Source organism: Phasianus colchicus, chromosome 19 (assembly GCF_987193195.1).
Source record: "Phasianus colchicus chromosome 19, bPhaCol1.hap1.1, whole genome shotgun sequence".
Lineage (NCBI taxonomy): Eukaryota > Metazoa > Chordata > Aves > Galliformes > Phasianidae > Phasianus > Phasianus colchicus.
Window position 1 is genome coordinate 2,702,471 of NC_143454.1, and position 22,481 is coordinate 2,724,951.

The 22,481-nt window shown below is 58.6% G+C and overlaps 1 protein-coding gene across 2 annotated transcripts in view; it reads right to left on the minus strand.

Annotated features, from left to right (window-relative positions):
* The window catches only part of ABCA2 (ATP binding cassette subfamily A member 2), a 33,442-nt gene that overhangs the window by 7,390 nt on the left and 3,571 nt on the right, over nucleotides 1–22,481 (minus strand). Inside the window, exons 2-37 of one of the 2 annotated variants that reach the window (XM_090121373.1) lie at nucleotides 20,231–20,324; nucleotides 17,817–17,928; nucleotides 17,241–17,407; nucleotides 16,954–17,081; nucleotides 16,642–16,746; nucleotides 15,997–16,182; nucleotides 15,680–15,898; nucleotides 14,739–15,070; nucleotides 14,339–14,498; nucleotides 13,981–14,109; nucleotides 13,533–13,700; nucleotides 13,132–13,228; nucleotides 12,578–12,751; nucleotides 12,401–12,503; nucleotides 11,573–11,687; nucleotides 10,735–10,925; nucleotides 10,216–10,366; nucleotides 9,706–9,910; nucleotides 8,937–9,101; nucleotides 8,527–8,707; nucleotides 8,037–8,249; nucleotides 7,538–7,734; nucleotides 7,020–7,202; nucleotides 6,385–6,569; nucleotides 5,966–6,086; nucleotides 5,574–5,783; nucleotides 4,118–4,336; nucleotides 3,681–3,783; nucleotides 2,986–3,311; nucleotides 2,182–2,395; nucleotides 1,925–2,030; nucleotides 1,466–1,577; nucleotides 1,015–1,075; nucleotides 610–784; nucleotides 414–529; nucleotides 22–169 (exon numbers count right to left, since the gene is read on the minus strand). In XM_090121373.1, coding sequence (XP_089977499.1) covers nucleotides 22–169; nucleotides 414–529; nucleotides 610–784; nucleotides 1,015–1,075; nucleotides 1,466–1,577; nucleotides 1,925–2,030; nucleotides 2,182–2,395; nucleotides 2,986–3,311; nucleotides 3,681–3,783; nucleotides 4,118–4,336; nucleotides 5,574–5,783; nucleotides 5,966–6,086; nucleotides 6,385–6,569; nucleotides 7,020–7,202; nucleotides 7,538–7,734; nucleotides 8,037–8,249; nucleotides 8,527–8,707; nucleotides 8,937–9,101; nucleotides 9,706–9,910; nucleotides 10,216–10,366; nucleotides 10,735–10,925; nucleotides 11,573–11,687; nucleotides 12,401–12,503; nucleotides 12,578–12,751; nucleotides 13,132–13,228; nucleotides 13,533–13,700; nucleotides 13,981–14,109; nucleotides 14,339–14,498; nucleotides 14,739–15,070; nucleotides 15,680–15,898; nucleotides 15,997–16,182; nucleotides 16,642–16,746; nucleotides 16,954–17,081; nucleotides 17,241–17,407; nucleotides 17,817–17,928; nucleotides 20,231–20,324 — 5,871 coding nt within the window. Of the gene's footprint in view, nucleotides 1–21; nucleotides 170–413; nucleotides 530–609; nucleotides 785–1,014; nucleotides 1,076–1,465; nucleotides 1,578–1,924; nucleotides 2,031–2,181; nucleotides 2,396–2,985; nucleotides 3,312–3,680; nucleotides 3,784–4,117; nucleotides 4,337–5,492; nucleotides 5,784–5,965; nucleotides 6,087–6,384; nucleotides 6,570–7,019; nucleotides 7,203–7,537; nucleotides 7,735–8,036; nucleotides 8,250–8,526; nucleotides 8,708–8,936; nucleotides 9,102–9,705; nucleotides 9,911–10,215; nucleotides 10,367–10,734; nucleotides 10,926–11,572; nucleotides 11,688–12,400; nucleotides 12,504–12,577; nucleotides 12,752–13,131; nucleotides 13,229–13,532; nucleotides 13,701–13,980; nucleotides 14,110–14,338; nucleotides 14,499–14,738; nucleotides 15,071–15,679; nucleotides 15,899–15,996; nucleotides 16,183–16,641; nucleotides 16,747–16,953; nucleotides 17,082–17,240; nucleotides 17,408–17,816; nucleotides 17,929–20,230; nucleotides 20,325–22,481 lie in introns of both variants that reach the window. The other variant, XM_090121372.1, reaches the window with a different exon arrangement.

The window sequence follows — 22,481 nt, forward strand, 5'->3', positions numbered from 1 at the left end:
TCAGAGCCATGAAGCTCATACCTTGTCATGCTCAAAGAGCTGCAGCAGGAACGTGGCAACGGTGGCTGTGATGCCAATGAAGAGGTTGATGACGATGAGGAAGACATAGGCAGAGCTGGGCACCTCAAACCAGAAGGAGGCAGGATACATGATAGGGGTGATGGACCAGCTGAGGAGACAAGCAGCAGGACTGCACATGAGCGGGGCAGGAAAGGGACCATGGCAACAACCAGTGAGCTGTGGGATTTCCCAGAGCCTATCTCCCAGTGCCATCCTCCCTGGGGTCTCCCAACAGATGAAACTGCCACACAGGCAGCCCCAGAGCTGGATCCTGGTGCAGACACAGTGCAGATGGATGCACTGATGCACCATGACTCACCCCCTGCCCTGCTCATCCCATCTCAGCAACATACCCGTACAGCAGGAAGAGTGAGAGGACGGCAGGGAAGTTGGTGGGAGAGGTGTATGCCGGGAGGTCAAACACGAACAGGATAATGATACAGCATGTGGCTGGCACCAGGTAGTTCAGCTGGAGAGGACAGAACCTTCAGTGACTGCCTGCCCATTCAGCCCAGGGGGATCAACACTGAGGTCATGTGCCCCACTCACCATATCCCACACATAGTTGGCCAGCCAGTAGATGACAGGGTCGCAGCCGCTCACAAACTGCAGGTGTTTGGCCTTGGTGGCCTTCTCAGCCACCAGGAACACCACAAAGCTGGCCGGCACAAAGGACATGGCCACGATGATGAAGATGGCAATCACCACATCCGTGCCTTGCAGGCTGCATCAGGAGCAAGGAGAAGAGCAGAGACACCATCATCCTCAGCTGCCCACCCTAGTGTGAGACAGCCTCTGTACACAGAACAGGGACTGCCATGTCACAGCCTCCCACTCCCTCCCCATGGTGAGTGCACAGCAGAACCCTCAGCTTTCCCCTGCAAACCACAGCAGGGAGCTCCTTCCCATTCTACATAATGGCCACTCTCCCATGAACCAGCTCCCCACACGTACAGGTAATCCAGGGACAGGCTGGCGCTGGTCTTGTTCATGGGATGGTTGGTGACTGTGATGCCTGCAGGAAAAAGAAATGTCAGGGTGTGAAAGCTGGCTTGGGAGAGAAAATGTTGCCACAGCTCCAGCCTGTGTGGTCCTGGTTCTCAGCAGGATGAGTTTCCTTCCTTGCAGCCCAGAAGCAGTGCAGCACTTTGGGGCTGAACCCTCCCTCTCACTAACTGGCAGACAGCATCCTTCAGACAAGTCTGCAAGCCCGGGAGGCACTGCCCCAGCCAGAACCTGCCAAGTCCAGACCTCAAGCTACATATAACCAAGGAGAGTGAGCCCCTACCCCAGGTGGGCATTAGCTAGCAAGGGGAAACACTGCACTTTAGATCAGGATTTTGTTGGGCCATGTCCTCAGCTGTTCCTGATGTACTTCTGTCTTAAAAACCCTTCAGGCTCTCACCATAGGCAGCAGGGTTGCCTTTGCTCTTGGGCAGGTTGGCTCGCAGGATGGCGTTGTTGAGAGCGTTGAGGTAGGTGGGCATGCTGTGGTAGCCCTTGTTGTTGTAGAAGACCTGGAAGAGCAGAGAAGAGTGGTGGGAGGCAGCAGGAGCTGGGCAAGGCCAGATATGCAGGACGGGATGAGGTGGGGTGGGATGGCCACAGGGTACTCCTCTGTTCTTGGCTGTGAGGAAAGCAGGCCACTGCTGACCCAGTGGGTCTGATCCAATGTGATGGGAGCGCTGCAAAGTGCTCCACGGAGAGAGACCCCTGACAGACCCCTTGGTGGAAAGCATGACTGTAGAGCAGCTGATGAGCAGGCCCTGCTGTGCAGGCGGTGCTGCCCTCCTCCTTCCCATCACGCTGGGGCTGCTGCCATCTACCCACCTACTGGCTGCCCTGGGGCTCAGCATGCTCCTACCTGGGCTGTTCTTCGGACTGCAATCTTGCGCACCATGGCAGGAGCTCTGGCCCCAAAGGAAGCTGGGATGGATTTCTGGACGTTACCAAAGGTGAGTGCTCCGTACCTGTAGGACAAAGCAAGTCCAAAGAGTGACTGCTGTCCCCTGTGCTCAGGAGCAGGGCCACACTTGACTGCACCCCTGGCACCTGTCAGTGCCCATGAGGGCCCCACTCCTGTGGCACGGTGCTGGGTGGGACCCCCAGCCTCTCTCTTGCCTGTGCAGCCGGAAGCGGTCCGAGGTGTAGAGCAGGTACTCAGAAACATTGCGCCCTGTGATGTCTGCCAGGATGTCCCCCGTCACCACCTTCATCTGCGGTGGGTGGCCCCCCACGCCACTGGGGCAGGAGAAGCCAGTCCCTTGCATGGAGCACGTGCACTTGATGGGCTCATGGATGATGCGGGGCAGGGAGGGAGCAGAGGTGACAGTCTCTGTGGAGTAGAGGAGGCAGCTCACAGCCAGGCTGCGGGGTGGCACAGGGAAGCCAGGACGAGAGAGGCACAAGGAGTGACTCCCTGCAGGCTCAGCCAAGGGGTCCAGCAAGGCAGACAGGGATATTCCTGCTCCCTTCATACTGATTCCCACTGGCCAGAGCCTAGACTTTGAGTGGCCTCTTGTTCCCCAGTGATAGAGGGGCCAGAGGATGGATATGGAAAAAAAAATTGGAGCAAACAGGTTACAGAAATGGTTCAGAGACAGAGTGTGAAGTGTGTCTGGAATAAGCAGTGCAACCATTTCACTGGCTGGGGATAAAGCACCCAGCCCAGCAATCCCAGCCACAAGACTCTCAATGGTGTCACCAGTCCTGTGAGCTCCACCAGGACTACTGCAGCTGACAGGGAGCAGTGCAGTGGGGCCAGCACCGCCCCGAACCAGGAGTGCAGCCAAGCAATGCTCTACCATGGCCAAGGCGAGCTGCACCTGACTGGCACTTGGAGCTGCTCCTGCAGGAAGACACACTGCCCCACCTGGAGATGAATTCTCAGCCCAGACAGACCCACACACCAGATGCAGGTGATACCTTTGATGGTAGAAAAGATTGTGGAGTTCCAAGCACGCAGCAGGTCTTCATCCATTGAGACAGGGTAGTCAGAAGGTGCTGGGGATGGAGGTGGTGGCACGAAGTTGGAGAGTGGCAGGCCCTGGGTGAAGGAGTCAATGCACATAGCATCAAAGTACTTGGCTGCCAGCATCTTGGACTCGTTGCTGTTGAGGTTCAGGGTCTGCATGGGCTGGTCCAATGTGTTGTTGAAGGCTGTCTTGAGCACACAGGTGGCCCCCACACCAGAGGGCAGGTGGAAGGTGTTCACCAGCTGCTGTGGGCTAGCGTCAGGAGACAGCCTGAGGCTGCAGGGAAAGGAGCACATCAGGAGTAACAAGAAACAAAACAGGGGAATTCCCACCTTGGCCATCTTTTCCTGGACAAGTCCCTTTGGCCTCAGTACATGCAGTGGCTGAAGGGGCACAGGCACCTGTACAGCCCTGGGTACCCACTCAGCCCAGGCCTGGCAAGAACCAAGCTGCTGCTCACCATCAGCATCAGGGCTGGCACCTCTCCTTAGAGGAGGATGGAGGACACTGTGCATGGGGACACTGTGTTGGCCAAACTCTGCTTTGAGCCCAAACCAGCTCCAGCACCAGACCTGCTGTGAGCTGCCCTCCCCTCACCCCACGGAGGTTCTGGGAACAGGGTCGGGTTGAGGATGCTGCTCTCACCGGTACTCACGCCGTTCCTCGTTGGCGTAAGGAATGAAATTGCCCTTGGGCTGGGTGTAGTTGTGGTACTGCGAGGGGGAGAGGATGAGGGGTGGCAGGTCACCTGTGGAAATAAGGACAGGAATCTGCTTGCAGCCTCTGCACCCACACTCACAGGCCTGCTGGCCAAACACGCTCAGGCCTTGGCCTTGTCCCTTCTCTTCCCCTTCAGCATCACTGCTGGCCACACTGGGCAGGTAGGAGAGGGAAGGTCAGTGAGACCCAGCTGCTGTGGGGGCAGCAGAGTGGGACGCATACTCTCCCTCCAAGCTGCTGCTAATGCAGAGGAGGGTGAACACCCAGCCTGGGGCTTAGGCACGAGCTTGGGCCCTAGAAAGGGAATGAGACGAACACCCCCATGTCCTCGCAAACTCACTGGGACGAGGGCTCACAGGTACCTATTTCAGGCACAGAGAGTGCCACAGTCATGGCCACGCAGACAAAGAAGGCAGGCAGGAGGATCTGAGAGAAGAGGGCCTTGGTGTTACGCTTGGCACAGTGGAAGCGTTTGACGATCAGTCCGTGGAACTGGCGCAGCTTCAGCCATGAGCCCTCCAGCTTGAAGCTCCCCTGCCCAGCCAGGTCGTGGTCCTCCGCCTCCACATCAGCCTCTTGGTCTGCAATGAGGGGACAGCAAAGAGGAGGCTGTGAGCCCAGGGGTCCCGCACCTGCCCTGGCTGGCAGTTGCCCGTGGCACTGAACTGGGTGCAGCCAACCCGATGGGCCACTGAGCCACGGAACGACCATGGCGTGAAGCAAGGCGGCTGGCTGGCGGGTTTCTCTTGGCCCAAAATGGGAAACTGTGACAATAGTTTTTAAAAAACTTTTGGCAGTACCCCTCCATCTTCCCACTGGCTGCAGCCAGCCCAGAGTGGTTTAGCACCGATCAGGAAGAGTGGCAACAGGTCACACGTGTAGGGACCCAGTGAGCACAGAGCTGGGACCCGAGGAGCCCAGCTGCAGTGCCACACTGCTGCTGCTCTACCTACCACTGACCCAAATTCAGCAACGCTCAGAGCAATCTGCAGCCCCGGCAGGGGAGGGAGAGTGTCACAGCAATAAATTAATCATGACAAGAACTGGTGGGATAACCCAGAAAAGGATTTGTAAATAAAACAGTTGCCTTTTGGCTTCTGTCTGCACACTGTGCTTGTGCAATTTGAGCATCCGGGCAGGGATGGCCTTGAACCTGTGCCTGGGGCTGGAGGGCAAAGTCACTCTCTGTAAGACAACTCCACCCTGGAGGGCCAAGAGGAGAAACTCAGCAGCTCAGCCATGGGGTCAGCGTGCCCTGTGCCGGACAGTGCCGCTCCCCCAGCGGCCACGAGTGCAAGCAGCATGTTAGTGAGTGAGTGTGCAGGTCAGCAGGTCAGAATTCAAGAGAGACAAAAGGAAGGGCTAATGCCGGCCTGCCACCACCTGCCCATGAGCCTGCCAGCTCCATGCCTCAGCACGGGGCCCATCAGCTCAGAGGCATAAACTCTGGCTAGAAGCATCAGTTTCCAGCCATCCCCCCTGGCCCTCTCCTCAGGCTGCAGGCTCTGCACCTCCCCTTCTCTTTCTCTGCTCAGGCTCCCTGGATACATCATCTGTTGGAACACAGGCTCAGCTCCATGGGGCTCAGCTGAGCCAGCATGGTCTCAATCTCCAGTGCACCAGGCACCACATCCCTCAGAGAGCCAGCTCCGCTCCAGCCTCGGAGCAGCCATCCTCCCCATCCCAAAGCACCTCCATCACGGTGCACAAGCAGCACTGCTGCACAGTACTACGAACCTTGCAGACTGATGTTATCAGGGTCCTGACGATTGTCAAACAACGGAGAGTAATCCCCAAAGAACTCGGAATAAGCCCCACCTTCGTCACCCCGTACGGAGCCCACTGAGGAGACTGAGCGCAGGGATGCCTGTGACTGCGCTAGCTTGGAGCAGGTCACCAGGTTGCTGAGCTCCACCTCGGGTTTCTCAGGTACGTCCATCTCCGCCAGGGGCTCCCTGTTGGCCTCTGGCTTCGGGCCCAGCTCAGGGACGGGCGGCTGCAGAGCATCCTTCTTGGACTCCTTCATGTCTGGAAGAAGGAGAGCTGCTGCTGGCTGTGGCAGCCTTTGCTATGCCTCACCCAGCAGATCTGCTTCACAAATGGAAGGCAGCCCTTAGCTGGGACGGCCCACGTGAAGGCACACGATGCCTTCACCTCACACCCACGTCCCCCTGCCAGAAGCATCACCACAAGCTCCCTGCAGGCCGTACCCACATCACTGTTCTCTAGGGACTGGTCTTCCTCAGATACTTTCAGGAAGACCTCCTCGAGCGTGGTATCCATCAGCCCAAAACTGGTGAGGTCCAGCTCCTCCAGGCTCTGCTCCAAGTGCTGAGGAAGGGAAAATGAAGAAGGCAGGAGGCTCCAGCACCACCACAACTCCTCACGAATGCCAGTGCCAGGTGGGATCCCTGCCCCACACCAGCTGCTGTCAGCACGTACAGGCGATGCTCTTTAACAGAGCTGGACCAGACCCAGCACTGTGTCCTGCCCCTCACACACATGCTCACGTGCACATTTTCCCCATGTCTCACAGGGTGCTGTGCCCACTGGGCTCATCCCGCCCCTCAACACTGACCCCATCCTTGTGCCAGCAAGGTGGTGGTGAAGCTGTGTGTGGCTTGTGTACCTGGAAGAGCCTCTCGAAGCAGCCCTTCTTGACGGCCTCACTGGGCAGGATATAGGAGAGCTCGGTGTTGGTATCTGAGATGAGGAGGCAGGAGGCCACATACTTCTTGATGAACTGAGAGACGCGGGGCTCAGAGCAGGGGCTGACGGAGGAGTGGCCTGGAGGACTGTGGGGCTGGCCGGATTCTGTGGCAGAGGGGCAGCACTGGTCAATCCTCATCTGGCCTTCTACCAGGACCACCTCTCCCTGCCCATGCTATCCCAGTGCCTTGAGGGATCCTTCTGCACTGATCACAGGGTGCTGGTGACTTTCTGGCTGTGCCATCTGCTCCTGAGTCCCACAGGACACCACTGCCCATACTGGGCATCAGCAGGCAGCCCCTAGCCTGGACAAGGACCAGAACCTGGGGGCAACACCTCCACGCAGGGTTTAACTGGGGACCCAGAGGGAGAAACCAGGGCTGGGCAGTGCCACCTCCTGCATCACTGTCCTGTCCTGCTGTGCCCTCCATGTGGCCTATGGAGACTTGGGGTGGGCGTATTTGGGTTTTGACTTCTTGCTGCTTTCCTGGACACAAAAAGGGCTGGTCCCATCTACTGATGCTCCAAACCATTGGTCTTGCTGGGCCCACAGACCTGTACTGTTCCTGGTGTCCGACTGCCTCTTTACCACCGTCAGCTTGTAGCCATCTCCATAGGTACTCTTGAGGAAGAGTGGGGAGCCGCAGCACTTGAGCTTGCCATGGGAGATGATGGCAATGCGGTCGCCCAGCAAATCAGCCTCATCCATGTGATGGGTGGACAGCAGGATGGTCCTCCCTGTGGCACAGAGTGTTAGGAGAGGGTGTGGGGTTGTGCTAGGGCTGCTGCAGCCACTGCCTGCCCTAACAGGCACTGCTTTGGCATGGCATGCTGTCTGGATGTGTGGGGAATGAGGGCATGCAGCTGGCTGATTCCCCAAGGGTCTCACAGGGACCCCTAGGTCAGTCACCACATAGAGACAGATGTAGGGAGAAGCCATGCCACAGCTTGTGCTGGGAGCCAGGAGAGGTGCATCTGGTCCCTCTTAGGAGGACAGTGAGGGGTTTTCCCTCCATTCTTAAGCCTAGGCTCAGTTTTCTGCCCCATGCATGGCTCTGCTCTTCCCTGCTCACCTGGCTTGTACTTGAGGATGAGGTCCCAGATGGCTCTGCGTGCATATGGGTCAACTCCAGCTGTAGGCTCATCCAGGATCACAGCCCGCGACCCACCCACAAAGGCGATGGCCACTGACAGTTTTCTCTTCATGCCCCCTGATAGGGTCTGCACTAAGGAATGGCGTTTGTTGGAGAGCTCCAGGTCCTCAATCATCCTGGGAACAGGGACAGAAGCAGCAGGCTGCTAGGGCTGACCTGTGCCTGCGGGGGGCAGGTCACCTTACTTTCCCACCCAGCACCTGTGGCTCTTTGCAGTCAGGGCAGCCCAGCTACAGCCAGGCTATGAAAGGAACTTATGCCAGCCCAATACTCCAAGTTTCCAAAAAAACTTCCAAAATCACCCCTGTAGCAGGGGTGATTCCTGCTCCCAGACAAGTCCCCACAGGCACAGCCAAAAGAGCAGAACCTGCTTCCGCAAAAGGTACAGGTGTGGGCAAAAGGAGCTGGGGGTGCCTACTTGTCCATCTCCTTGCGGATCTCCTCTTCTGCCATGCTCTTGAGCTGTGAGTAGAACCAGAGGTGCTCTTCCACTGTCAGTCTGTCGAAGAGCACGTTGTGCTGGGGACACATGCCCAAGTTTTTCCGGATCTCATCCATCTCTGTCCGGATATCATGACCATAGATGGTAGCTGAGCCTGAGGTCGGTGGGAATAAGCCAGTCAGGATGGACCTGGATGGACGGAGAAAAGAATATAGTGAGGAACCTTTCCTGCCTTCCTCTGTCTTCAATCCCAATCTCCACTTCCCAGAGTATCTGCTGGGCCCTGGCAGAGCAGTACCAGTGCAGGGCCTTGCGTTGGCCACCTGTTCTCCTTCTGTACCACTCTCACACCCACACCACCTCCTTCTGGGCACAGCATCAGCCACAGAGCCCAGTGAGGATCGCTATGTGGCACCTTCCCAACTCATCACTGACCAGAAGGACATAGCCCATGGTTGGAACTCACATGGTGGTGGTTTTGCCTGCACCGTTGTGCCCCAGGAAGGACACCACTTGGTTCTCATAGAGGTTGAGGCTCAGCTTGTTCAGTGCCAGCTTCTTGTCAGTTTTGTAGACCTTGGTGAGCTTGTCAATGCAGACAACCAAGGGGAGGTGAGTCGGCTCCTCCTCGATGCCCCGTGTCTCTTCTGTCATGAAAGCAGGGCAGTGAGGAGTCAGAGCTGCACAGTGCACAGGGTTCCTGGGGGTGAATCTCCCCAGCTCCATCCTGGAGTGGCCATGCCAGCTCCTGGCCCTTCCTGCTCTGAGCTGTGGGCAGCAGCCCCCAGCTATGCAGCACGTGGGATGCACAGGCTGCATGCCCACAACAGGGGCCGAGCCCTAGAGCCTGGCCACCACCCCTGCCTGCCAGCTCACCCAGCCTCCTGCTCTCCATGGCACAGGCCTGATCCTCCTCCATGACGCTGAGGCGTGTGGTGCGGGACCAGGGCCACGTCCACTCCCAGGTCTCCACTCGCCCGTTGCCCAGCCAGTAGGACTTCTGGAAGGGGAAGTACCAGGGCCGCGGCAGGCCGAACATGCCTGCAAGCACAACCCTGTGCAGTCAGGGCCACCCCTGCAGCATGTCCAAGCAGGAGCTGGCCGAGGGCTGGAGCAGAGAGTCACGGGGATGAGCAGGGACATCTCCCTGGCTCAGGAACAGCACCGCAGGATAGTCTGCCAGCACTCAGGGAAATGCTGCTGGGTTGTGCAGTGAAACAAAGTAAAACTGGGCCTGCCTAATGCTTCAGTTTTACTAGAAAATCACAGCAGCCAGGACTCCTTCTCAAACAGGCAATGAGAGGGAGTAATGCTCCAACTGTGTACGCCATATTTTGCTCCAGTTGGACAGTAAACTGAGACACACAGAACCACAGACTATTCTATCCACAAGGACCATCGAGTCCAACTCCTGGTTGCACTCAGAACCACCCAAAACATGACTGAAGATCTCCTAGCAAACTGTCAGGGACAGAGGAGTTCCCAGTGGGTGAGGGCATGTGTGCAGGTGCCCCCAAGAGGACACAGGCAGGGAACCACAGAGGCACATTGGGCTTAATCTGGTTGTATCAGGGCTGAGATCAGGCAGGAAACAACAGCATCCCCAGTGAGGAGGTGCTCCAATGCTGCCCCTGACTGCACGTACCTGGGTGCACAGCCTCAATGTACCATGTGAGCACCCCGTACACCACGGCATCAATGATCAGCATCATCATGGACAGCAGGAGGTTGAAGTCATCTCCTTCCACAGGCGATTGGCTGAAAGTGTGCCATTGGATGCCCACACCAGCCACTTCGTACAGTGCAAAGTACTTGGAGCCCAGCCCAAATGCCGTGGTAGACATGAGAGACTGCAGGGAGGAGGATGGGGCACATCAGCAGAAGCCACATGCCAACTCTGGAGTAAATTCCCATCTAGCTCTGCCCCACCCAAACCCATGGAGACGCTTCCCAACCTGGGAGGCACCAGACCTTCTGGAGATGCCTCCAAAGTCCCGTGGAGAGCCAGTTCACATGGGCACAGATTTGCCTACAGTTTGGTGGCCCATCTGTGAGATGTGGGGGGCCCAAGACTTTGTGGTAGCTATGCAGGGAACACAGGGTACCTGAGGCAAATTCTGGTCCAGGCACCTCCTGACAGCTGCACCCAACTCACCGCGATGCACTTCTCAAATGCTGTGATCTTGTCATGAGCCACTTCCTCCCGGATGGCCACATACATGTAGGGCACGTAACTGAGGAAATAGATGATGCCACCGCAGGCAGAAGCCAGCTTGGCTTTGGAGTAGAGCACCGATACCAGGAAACTGCAGAGAGGACAGTGTCACCTTGCCAGCCCCACAGCAAGGCAGAGGTCACCCTACAACCCCGAGGATCTGATTGGACCCAGCACCACCCTTTGACTGGGGATGAGAGGGTTGAGCTGCCCCTGCCAAGGATGGAAGAACCCTCCAGCACCCATCCCAGGATCCTGCCCCACCAGGGTATTCCCCACACTGATTCTGTTGGTGTTGAGGTGATAAAAGCACCCCTCAAATCGCCTGGTTGGGGTGTCCCTCCACCAGCCCTTACCACAGGGCTCCCAGCACCCTCACCCCATAGCACAAGGACATTCTGCCAGGGACCTGGCACTGCTGGTGGCCCCTGAGCCTACTGAGGGAGCCTGGCAGCTCACCAGAACATGATGGTTGCCACAGCGTAGATGGCAAGAAAGAGCCAGATGATGAGGACGTCGCTGTGCATCAGGACCTTGCCATACTTCAGGATGGCGGTGAGTGCCGTGACTGAGATGGAGAGCTGGACAAAGCCGGTGATGAACCAAGCCACCCAATGCACTGCATTGTTCAAGCCCATCATCTTCATCACCTGCAAGGCCGACACTGCTTACTGAGTCTGTCCCCTGTCCACACATCCCCCAGCCCTTCACTCTCTGGGACTAGGAGGGCTAAGGGCAGCACTGAGGAGCCAGGGTCTGTCTGCTTACAGGCTCCATTCCCTGCAGTATTGCCCAGGGCTTGCATCAGGGATGCTTAGGAGAACCAGCTCTGCAAAGAGATGAGCTGTAGCAGAGCCGTGGGAGGTAAGATCTGTGCCTGGGGCACCAATAGTGCAGAGGGAGCCGAGGGTCCTGCAGTGGGTATCCCTATCCCAGCAGCACTGGGCTGAGCGCCTCAGCTCATGGCAGGATGTGCTGCAATGGGGCTCTGGGCTGAGCTGGGGTCAGTGCTCTCCTGCAGGCTGCCCTGGCTGCTGAAGGTGGTTCCCTGAGATACTGGCCAGCTCAGCCTGGCACTGTGCCTAGCAGCTGGAACACACTTTTGATGGCTGTAGAGCTCTCCCCTTATCAGGCAGGACTCCAGGCTGCTGCTGTCTAAGAACTGCTATGGGATGATACAGGGGGCAACTTGGCAACAGGGCACAACTTGGCACAAGTTTCTGTGCCTGGGATGCCCTAGGCAGGCAGGCATGGAAGATACCAGCTCATCCCCAGGGATTTCATCCACCATCCCCACCTCTTTCAGGCGATGTTCCTTCTCTGTCACAATATGCTGGATCATCATGGCCACTGAGTAGACCCAAGAGATCACCATGCACAGGGGCATCATATGCTCAATGACGAAGAGAAAGCTGGTGGAGTATAAGAAGAGAAGAGAGAACTGGAGCCTGGGAAGACTCTGAGAACAGGCCACCAGGCAGTGGAGGGGCTCTACTGCCACCAGGGACTACTACAGCCCTCAGCAGCTCCTCAGTGACCTGCTAGCTACTGCTCCCATCTCCATTTGATAATTGAGAAAACTGAGACACAGGAGGAGAAAACATTTCTCAGAGCTCCTCTAATGTGGAACACCTTCTGTGCAGGCCTTCAGGTTCCAGCAGCCAGGCCTGCAGCACTGTACAGGCTATCCCAGTGCCCTGCTTACCCTGGTGTGGACAGGGACCCTAGCACCTTCCTGCCCTGCAGGTTTGGGACTTCTCAGTGCTTCATTTAGATCACTGTGTTCAATAACCGCTGACAGATCCATGTGTCACCCATTTACTACACTTCTCTTTGTTCTTCTTGAGTATTGCAACCCCTGAGATGCCCTGTAGCCATGAACTATTGAACTATGAAATCATTTGAACTATGAACTGGGGAAAAAAATCTTTCCCCATTTGCTTGGCATGGGAGTTCAAGACACAGTGTAACTGGTTGCCCATCATTCCCAGTGGCAGCAGCCTCTCTCAGGCCCCCAGACTTGTCTCTGTTTCCCAGCTGAAGTGTCCCAACCAATTTGGACTGCTTGATGAGACAAGGGAAGGTCATGCCCCTGCCCTTCCTCGCCCAGATAAATGTTACTCACTCATCCCGCGTGTAACATGGATATGGGAACATCTGCACGTAGTTTCCAGGTTCCACCACATCATGGCCAACGAACGTGTTGATGAGGGCACGCTCCATCATGTCTAGGGAGGAGGGGAGGCCAGGCTGAGCGGGTGGCACAGGCAGGGGCTGAGGGGCACAGGCAGCTGGCACTCACCCTGGATCCAGACAAAGCCATAGAGGAAATAGAAACGGCCGCCAGTGTTGGGACCAGGCCGCCAGTATGCCCGCCGGATCTCGTTGGTCTTCTCAGTGAAGCTGGAATTCTGCCGGATCTTATACATGACATGTGGGGGCAGTGAGCCATCCTTGTTGGTCTGGAAGATCACACCTGTGGGCAGCAGAAAGGCAGAGACCCTGATGGCACCAGCTTGCAGTGATGGGCAGGGACACAGTGGGGACCAAGTTCCAGGGCTCAGTATGTCTCTGCACAGAGCAAGACAAGGGCTATGATGGCCAAGGATGGCCCTGGCATGGGATGCTGGGCCACTATGACTGCAGGCACCCTTGGTGAGCCAGGACAGTGGCCAGGATCAAGACACAGCACAGAGGAACAGTAAGTGAAGAGAGCTGGCATGCTTGAGTCATTCATTCACCCAACACACAGACTGAGGCAGCCAACATCCCAGAGCCAGTGGCCCCAGGCCTAGGGCACAGCTTTGGACATGGTTTTGAGGACTCCTGTATAGGAGCTAGTTCCCAGGGACGTACTGGCAAAGACTGTGACATTGTCCTGGTAGGCCTGGTTTAGCGTGTAGTTGACGATGCTCTCCTCATCTGGGAAGCCCTTGAAGATGTCCACGCTGACCTGGAGGGATGGGAAGGCCAGTAAGATCCCACTGCCCCTCATAGGTCTGGTCATGGATCCCATACGTACACTATGGCGTGTGCCATCATCAGTGGTTGCACAAGCTCCTCAACCCAAAAGGATGGGCACCTGCCATTGAAATCCCCACCTCAAGCTCCTGGCCACCATCCCCTCCAGTTTTCCCAGCCTGTAGCCTGAGGGACGTCTGAGCAGACTTGAGCCCTCTTGGGCTCTACAGAGTACACCCAGGGGTGACAGGTGCTGCTCCAAGTGCCTGTGTGCCCACAGATGGGTGCAGCCTCACCTTGGCCATGAAGTGGACCCAGCCGCAGGCAGCATTATCAATGGTGTCCAGCTGCTGGAGCAGGACACTGGCGTTGGGCAAGGAGAAGTTGCCATTGAAAAAGCTGTGCAGAAGGTCATTGTCGGAGATGTTCAGAATCTCTGGGTGCTTGTGGATGTCAGCAGTGAACTGGAACAGGGTGGAAGAGATGAGAGAGGGAGGTTGGAGTACCCCTGCCATTCACCACTGCCCCCCTTGTGGACAGAGATGGGACCAACACTTCTCAGTGCTCCTTCTGGGGATGGCAGGACAGCACCCAATCTGAGCAGGGAGACAGCCTGGTCCTCGCCAAGGCAGGCTGGGCACCCAGGAGACCTCACATACAGAAGCAGATGGTGCCTGAGGACACGACATCTCCTTTCTGCCCCTGGGGCAAAACAAGGCAGGCTCAGTCCCAGCACCACCCTACCTGCTGCAGCCAGCGGATGCGTCTCTGCAGTCTCCCCTCCTCCAGGTAGGCTCGGATCTCGGGGGAAATGTTCAACCACACCTTGGCATAGTGGGTGACATTGCCCACAAAGGCAAAGGTCTCGTTGGCCTGCGGGAGGGAAGTGATGCAGCGGGAGGAGGCAGGGCTGCCCACTGCCCATGCCGCTGCTGCAGCATACCCAGCAGCCATGAGGTCCCTGCCCACCCTGCAGGCACTGGCTGGCAGCTGTCAGACTCCTCCTGCTCAGCCCTACCATCACACAGTGCCCGTCTCACAAAGCCCATCCAGCAGGGCTGGCGCATGGGGATGGATAGGCACCTGGCCCCTGCGCCCTCACCTTCAGGATGACTTTGTCCACTTCAGTACCCACAGGCGCATATAGGATTTTGGGATTGCTGGTCATAAGATGCACGAGGAGGCCCAGGTTTCGCTGCTCCTTGCTGGTGAAGCCCAGAGAGCTCATGTTGCCCTGCTTCAGTGCCTCAGGTTCAATGGTCCTGCAAACACAGCCCAAACTGCAAACCCCACACCAGCCCCACACCCTCACTGAGGGCAATCCCTGCCCAGGGCTTCCCCAGAACTTCCCCCAGCTATGGCATGAGGACATGGTGCAGCACCAGCTCCTGCACGCTATGAGGTTCCTTCGCTCTCGGCAGGGGCAGAAGGGGCTTCCCTCACCGAGCCCCACGGCAGGAGCACCTAGGCCCCTGGTCCCATTCTCCTCCCAGAACTCCTACCGGTTGTTGCCGCAGAGGATGGGCTGCAGCCCAGCCCAGAGCTGCACAAAGGCTGAGAACTGCCCCTGGGGGTTATCGCCGCCCGCCGGGTCCCCCCCAGCACCCTCCTCCTCCATCGTGGTGTTGCTGGCAGTGGCGTTGGCGCTGGCCCAGCCAGTGCTGTTGGCCGTGGGCAGCGGGGCCTTGGTGGCACAGGCCCCCCTGGGCAGGAGTCTGGCCAGTGCTGAGAGGATGTCCATGTCACGGAGAACCTTCTCCATCTCCACGAGGTCCTCCAGGAGGGTGCGGAGCCGGTGCTGGGCTGCTGTGCTGTTCACCTCATCCAGCTGCAGCTGCGAGGACAAGAGGACAAGGGGTTACATGTGGCTGGGGTAACCCTGCCTGCCTGCTGCCAGGAGGGAGGGGGCCCCAAGTGATGCCGTGTCCCCTTTCTTGCTTAGAAGGCTGGAGCTGTGTCCAGGACTCATCACAGCACACCTGCAGCAATCAAGGCATCAGGAACATGGCCAAATGCTGGCAGGACCTTGCTAGGGACATATGAGACATCCATTAGACAAGGATGGACGAGGAGGGGGACCTCAGAGACAGCTTTAAGGAGTGCACAGCTCACTGATGGCACTGCCACTCCCAGGGAACCTTGGGTAGGCCCTGCAGGAGGGACAAGCAGGGAGGATGGTGGGGACACCACATCCAACAGTGCCGAATTAAGTGCCCAGAGGGGGACATCAGCTGCGGTGCCCCTGGAGCCAGCAGGCATTGGGACCAGGCAGGGGAAACGGCTCCTGCAGGCTAAGGGCAGGCCAAGACATACACTGAAGTACATCTCAAAACCTGGGCCGGCCAAGGGTCCCCGCACAGCCCCCGGTGGTTGGAGAACAGTAGTCTGGGACAGCCCTGCCCCACCACCCATCCCATGACCCCAGGCCCGGCCCCGCGCTCACCCTGCTGACAATCTTGGGGTTGTCCATCTGGTCCCGCAGCTCAGCAGCCAGCTGAGCAAAGCGCTCCTCGCGGGCTGCCCGGCTGCCATTGCATGCCAGCATGCGGTACGCCTGCAGCAGCGGCTGCTGGCTGGGAGCCACACGCAGGAGGCGGCGCAGCGTCCCCAAGCTCTGCTCACACGTCAGCTGCTCCAGAACCGGTGCCGTGAAGAGGATGCGCTGTAGAGAGGGGAGCATGGCTGAGCCATCCGGGGGGGTGGAAGCACCACGGCTGTGCCCACCCCACAGAGCATGGCTCGCCGCGGCTGGCTGCTCACCTCCATCTCAGCAACAAAGGCCTGGGGACTGTAGGAGCCAGCGGGGGCTGCGGCAGCACTGGCGAGGCCCAGGGCCTGGGACAGCAGGCGGAGCAGTGCCGGCCGCTGCAGGGCTGCAGAGGGGTCGCGCAGGGCCCTGTGGACCAGCCCCTCCTGCAGGCTCTTCCAGCCACTGGGGAGGCTCTTCTGCAAGAGGACCAATGGGGGTAGATAGGGGTGTGGGGGCTCCCCGGGTGCACGGGAGCTCCGCAGTGCCCCCTCCATCCCAAGCACACATGAATGCCCCTGCAGCACCCATGTCCACAGTGGGGACAACAGCAACATGCAGACCTGGGAGAGCACCATCCCTGGCATGTCACAGGGCTCTGTCCCCATAGCCAAGGGCACCTGGGGCCACAGGGGTAATGATTTTCTCCTCCTCTCCTGACAGTGCCACCACCCTTTGCCACAGGAAATAAAGGCACTGGCATCAGCCTGCCTTGAGGGATCAGTGGCAGCACCAGGATGAAACCCTGGTGACCCTACTGCCACTCTGGCCACCTGACGGTCCCTACTAAGACGGATAACTTCAGACAACTCTGCATGCATAGCAGAGGGGATGTGGAGGATGAGCTTGGCTCTGCCACATCCCTGCATGCTTCTCACCTCCAGCTGTGCCATCTTCTCACTGTGTCCAAACCGATCCCACAAGTCTCGCTCATGGGTGTCATCAGGTGCCAAAGGAGAGGCCCCAAACAGCAGGCGGTACACCTATACCAGGGACAGGAACAGGGTTGCTGAGCATGCCGACAGCAGAGGGACCCCACTGCCAGCAGTGCCCCAACATCGGGTGAATGGGACCACAGGGCAGGACAGCGGGAGTCCCACAGGTCTGGCAGCCAGGGCTCAGTCTGGGGCCAGGATGCGCCCACCAGCTACTGCAGCACTGAGCTCAGCAAACCCCACACTGTCACCCACCTCCCGCAGGTCAACGCTGGAGCCCAGGAGGAGCTCGGCTGTGCCATTGGGGAGGGACAAGTTCTGTGTGAGGAAGCGGTGCAGTTCCCCCCGGTCCTTAGCTGCCCACTCCAGTGTGAAACCAGATCCTGTCAAGAAGCAAAGCAGGGGGGTGAGAGCAGCCCATGAGCAGCCAGGACGTGGCCCAGCCCCACAAAGGGACATCTCAGAGCTAGCCCTGCCACGAAGGCCTGTGGCTGGGCACTGCCATGTCGCTGGGCGCCCACTGCAGGGACCCTCCTACTGACCTGCCTGGCTGCTGAAGTGGGTCTCCATGGAGCTGGGCTCGCTGCTGCTGAGGGCCTCCAGGCGCCGACGCAGGGACTCCAGCTCCTCCTCCAGGCCTGGGTGCTCCGGGTCAAACAAGTTGCTCTGCTCCACCACCTCGCTGAGGTGCTCCAGGAGCTGCGTCACCCTGCAGGGAGCAGAGTACTGTGCAGCATCAGGTATGGCAGACGCAGCCTGTGGGGATGAGTCCCTCAGGTGCACCATGCAGCTGCATGTCAAACCCATGCAGGTGCCTGGGATGCAGGGGACAGAGCCAGTAGTCCTAGGTGTCACCAGGGCCACCCCCTTCCTCTTCCCTAAATGCTGTCACTTCAAATGCAGGGAAATGAATGGGATAAGGTGCCCCCCACCCCCTGGGAACAAGGCATTCTGCACCCAAATTCTTCTGAGGATGTACACTGCTGCAACTTCTGGTGCAAAATGCAGTCGGATGTCCCCAGTGTGAGAACGGGTAAGCTGTGCACAGGTGTGCATTCAAGCATGCATGTGCATGAGCATGTAGGGGACCAAGAAGAGCATGGGAAGGCACGACTCACGTGGAGTTGGAGTACTGCAGGAAGCCAAACTCATCGCGCTGGCCGTCAGGACACAGGGACTGCATGACAGGCAGGATCCCAGCCGAGGTGAGCGGAGCCGCCGTGTAGAAAGCTGGAGCCAGTAAGAGTGCAAAGAGGCAAGGGAAGGCAGGGGCAGGAAGGAGGAGAGGCAAGGGCAGGCAGGGGCCACCAGGGAGACAGACACTCAGTTTAGAAAGAAGCACACACCGCATCTAGTGAGGCCCAGGGGAAGGTTGGGCAGCCAAGCTCAGAAGTCTGCAGCCCACTGAGGCTGTCCCACCAGCAGCTCCCTGGGGCTGGGGGCAGCTCCTGCCCGCCACCAGGGCCACTCAGCTCCCACCCGACAGCCCGTGCTTGCTCCCCTCTGGGTAGCAGTGGCCACCCGGCCCCAGGACAATGCTGACTTCTGATGCTTGCCCACCAGGTGCTGCCAACCTTCCCCGGCCTCTCAGCTGCTCTTGTTAGTAACCTCAGAGGCACTGCTGGATTTCCAGAGGAAGAGAAAGAGTAGGAATACAACAGGAAAGAATTGGCCCCCAGAACTTCCCAAGACCCCTAGGCCCCCTTGAGACCCATCCTCCTCCCCACCCGGCTGCCTCGATGCGTGGCTGCTGGAGGTGAGAAATGGACACACAGTAAGGGGGGAGATGGAGAAAACAAGGAGCAGCAAGGAGACAGCAAACACCCATCCTGACCAGGTCTGAGCCCTCACCAGCCATAGCCTTCCCCAGTTCTTTCTGGGCAGGAGAAGCCCAGCAACGCCTCCTGACGAGGACCCAAGGCTGTCAGTGGGCAGCCTGGCAGGGATGGGGGTCCTGCAAGAGGGGCGAGCCCCACCCCCAGTGCCCCAGTTAGAGGCAGGTCAGTGCAGTTAGCACAGCCCTTGACAGGAAGGCTGGTGAAGATGGGCTTGAGTGCACAGACAGGACCAGTTCAGGGCAGACAGGGCCAGGCAGAGAATGAAGCCATAGGCTGGATAGGCCCCATGCTGGCAGCCATGCCACAGAGAGGTAACAAGAGCATCACTCAGGTGGCATCTCACTGTCCTTCTCGCTCCTTCTAACAGTGCCATGTCCCAGCTCCATCCTGGAGCTCAGAGGCTGGGACAAGAACCTGGTGGCAGGGGACCAGAACTGCCTGCAGCCTGGCTGCTTCAGGGGTGGGCACAGGCACAGCTGGCAACCACAAGCTGCACTGGAGTCTGCAGGAAGCAGGGTTTGCCACAGGAGAGATGGGGGAGAGATCTGCCTGGCCTGGGAAGCCCTGCACAGCCCAAATTGCCAGGGTCACAGTGGCCCCAAGTGCCCTCTGAACCCAGCCTCAGTCTGGGCTAGTAACAAAAACCTTCTGCAGGCAGCAGCAGGGGGGCCCTGGGCACAGCAGCTCAAGTTCATCTTCACCAGCCAGGGAGGAAGGCAACAGGTTACAGAAGTGCTGATTAGATCACAGTGAGCTGATCCCAATCGGGTTCTGTCTCCCCAAAACTCCTGGCTGGCAAAGGCAGGGGAGGGGGAGAGGTACCCACCCATCCAACCAACTTACAGACTGGAGCATGCAGTAGAGGCATGGAGGGCAGGCAGGCAGGGATGATGGTGGGAAAGAAAAAGAAAACATGAGAGAAAAGAAAGAAAAAAACAAACCAAAAAACACAACACAGAGTGCACATCAGCACCAAGGCAGGAACCAAGGCAGCACCTATCATTGCCCTCCGTTGGGCTTTCCCTCGCTGGCATGTACTGAAACAAAGGCTCAGGCTTCATCATGCAGGAATACAGCTGCTGGCTCCCAGCACCTTTGCCTGGCCCCGCTGTGCCCCCCGGGTGGCCAACTCCAGGCATCTTGCTGCCACACAGTCCTCCTCCTGGTGGCATGAACCCACGACCTCCAGCTGCACACCTCCAAGGCACCTTGAGTTCCTGCCCCATCCATCACTGGCTTTGCCTCAGCCCCACAAGCCTCTGAGCCTCCACAGCCATGTGCAGAGCTACACACAGAGCACAGCCCCTGTCCCTTCCCGGAGTCCCCCCAGCTGCTCCCTAGAAGCTCAGGGTATCGCAGCTGTCCTGGCACCACCCAGCTCCACCACCCCTCTGCCTGAGAAGTGCCTCCAGGCAGAGACAAAAATGCCCTGCTCATGGCATCTGGAGGCTGCTTGGGCCTGGCTGGTCCCAGGGGAGCCCCCCCCTGGTTGGGAATGCCTCTGGTCTTTAACCCCATCATCCTGGTATGCAGGCCCTCCTCTACACTGCCCCCTCCAAAGACTCCAAGAGATTCCTGCCAGCTGTCAGCATCCTCCTCAGCCCCAGGCTGTCCCAGGGGGTTGGAACAGCTCCCCCGTGTCCCCATCCTTCCCCCAGGTGTGGATGCCCTGGGCACCACCTGCTCACACGCACCTTCCTTCACAGGGATGGTCGGCTTCTTCTGCCTCAGCCCCAGGAGGATGAAGAAGAGCACCAGCGGGATGAAGATCTCGAAGGCCAGCACCCACTGCAGATGACACAAGGCAGGTGGACCGTGATGCTCATGGCCAGGACCCCATCACCAGAGAGGAGCATGGGCATCACCAGGATGGAGGTCCTGGGGTACCCCCTGCTTGCGTCCCAGTACAGCACAGCACTATGCCCACATCCTGCACCACAGCTCTGCCAGAAACAGTGCCACACACACCCACACTTCTCCAACTGCCCACCCCATCCTGCCAGGGGCACTGCAAGGTAGGAGCACGTCGGGCTGATGGGTCCCTGGTAGATGGATGCCAGGGCACCAGCACAGACCCTGATAGGCCATCACAACTGGGAAGACAGCTCAGTGCCTGTGAAGAGCCACAGACACCTTCCTGGCAGTACCCTCCCAGCCAGCAGCTGGCATGACATGGCATCCTCATTTTCCTGCTGCGTCCCCATAGATAACCTGGTGTGTCCAAAGTGCCCCTACCCCATGGCCAGCTGGGTCCCACAGAGCCCCCAACCCCATCCCAGCGGCAGGGCCAAGACAGGCAGCAAGCCTCAATGCTGTTGGGGTGAGGAGGCACCCAGTCAGGAGCTGCAACCATCTCCAGGTGTGACTGGGGCAGTGCGGGGGTCCCTTCTGTGCCCTCCCAGAAGGCAACAGCTGGACAGGATTTCCACCACCAGCATATGGTGAATCACAGCAAATCCCCAGGAATCCCTGACCCCAATAGCACGAGCGGCCCAGGCTGGGCTCTGTGCCCAGAGGCCCTGGGGAAGGGCACCAACACCTTCAGCCATTTGCAGATGCAGGCACAGCTGCTGCTGGTTTGCACCAGGAGTGCTGAGACCACATCACAGCCCCACTGATGCCCTGCACAGCAAGCACAATGGGAAACAATCTGGGGAAAATGAGGCACAGTGTGAGGTGAGCCAACCTCCACCTGCTCCAGGGCCAGACCAGACCCCAGGTAATCTAAGCAGAGAGGGCAACCTCGCATCATGACTTAGGGCTGGGGTCAGATATGCTGGAGAGCAGCAAAGCCCACCATGCTCAGTCCTGGTGCTGCCTGGCCATGCTGGCTGGGTCACAGGGCACCTGGGCTGGGCTGTCCCCCTGCTCTCTTGGCCTTATCCCAGTGTGTGGCCATGGCTACTTCCATGGGTGCTGCCCACCACATTCCCAGCTCACCCTGTGAAGCCTCTCCACCGCCCACTCCATGTTGGGAACCAGATCTGGGAGAAAGAAGATAATGGAAAAACAAGGTCTGGAGTGGATGGGAATGGAAGATGCCCTAGGAAGGAGGCCAGGCTGCCTGGGAGCAGAGCCAGGGATGGGGGGGGATTCCTGTTTGTGCAGCACCCCTGGTCCTACGTACCATTCCTGCTGTCACCATCCCTGTGCCGGATGCAGGGGGCATCCCGACCTGCCCTGCCTCTGGTCCAGCTGCCATGGGCTGCCTGCACCCCTCCCTGCCTGTTGCCTGTTTACCAGGCACACAATGGGATCTCTGTGTGCAGATGGGTGCGGGTCCGTCCCTGCGCTGCCCCCCCAGCACCCTGCACTGGGACCGTACCAGGCAGGGCTCCTTTGGAGACTGTTTGGTCCTTGTTGGCAAAAGGAGGGGCCTGTTTGTTGTTGTGTGTTTTAAAGCAGGTCATTGACCTCCTGCTCAGCTCCTTCCCTGGATCAAACCGGAAATGGAGCTGGGCTGCAAAACCCTCCCTCATCCCCATCCCAGTACCAGGCACTCACTCAGGGGGCAGGCAGGTGGGGGCCTGCTGATAAGAAGGGCACTGCCCCAGCACAGCCTCAACCTGTGCTAAGGGGAGGCAGCCAGCAGGGCCACCTGCCACTGGTGGTCACAACCTACGGGCACGGGGGACAGAGGGCAAGCGTATCGTATTGGGACTGCCCAGGGCAGGGCACCAGGGCAAGGGTTTGCCTGACCTCTGCTTGTGGGAGGAGGGAGACAGCAGTCACAGAATCACAGAATTGCCAGGGTTGGAAGGGACCTCAAGGATCATGAATCTCCAACCCCCCTGCCACACGCAGGGCCACCAACCATCCCTCCTAATGCTAGACCAGGCTGCCCAGGGCCCCATCCAATCTGGCCTTGAACACCTCCAGGGATGGGGCATCCACAACCTCTCTGGGCAGCCTGTTCCAGCACCTCACCACTCTCACTGTAATGCC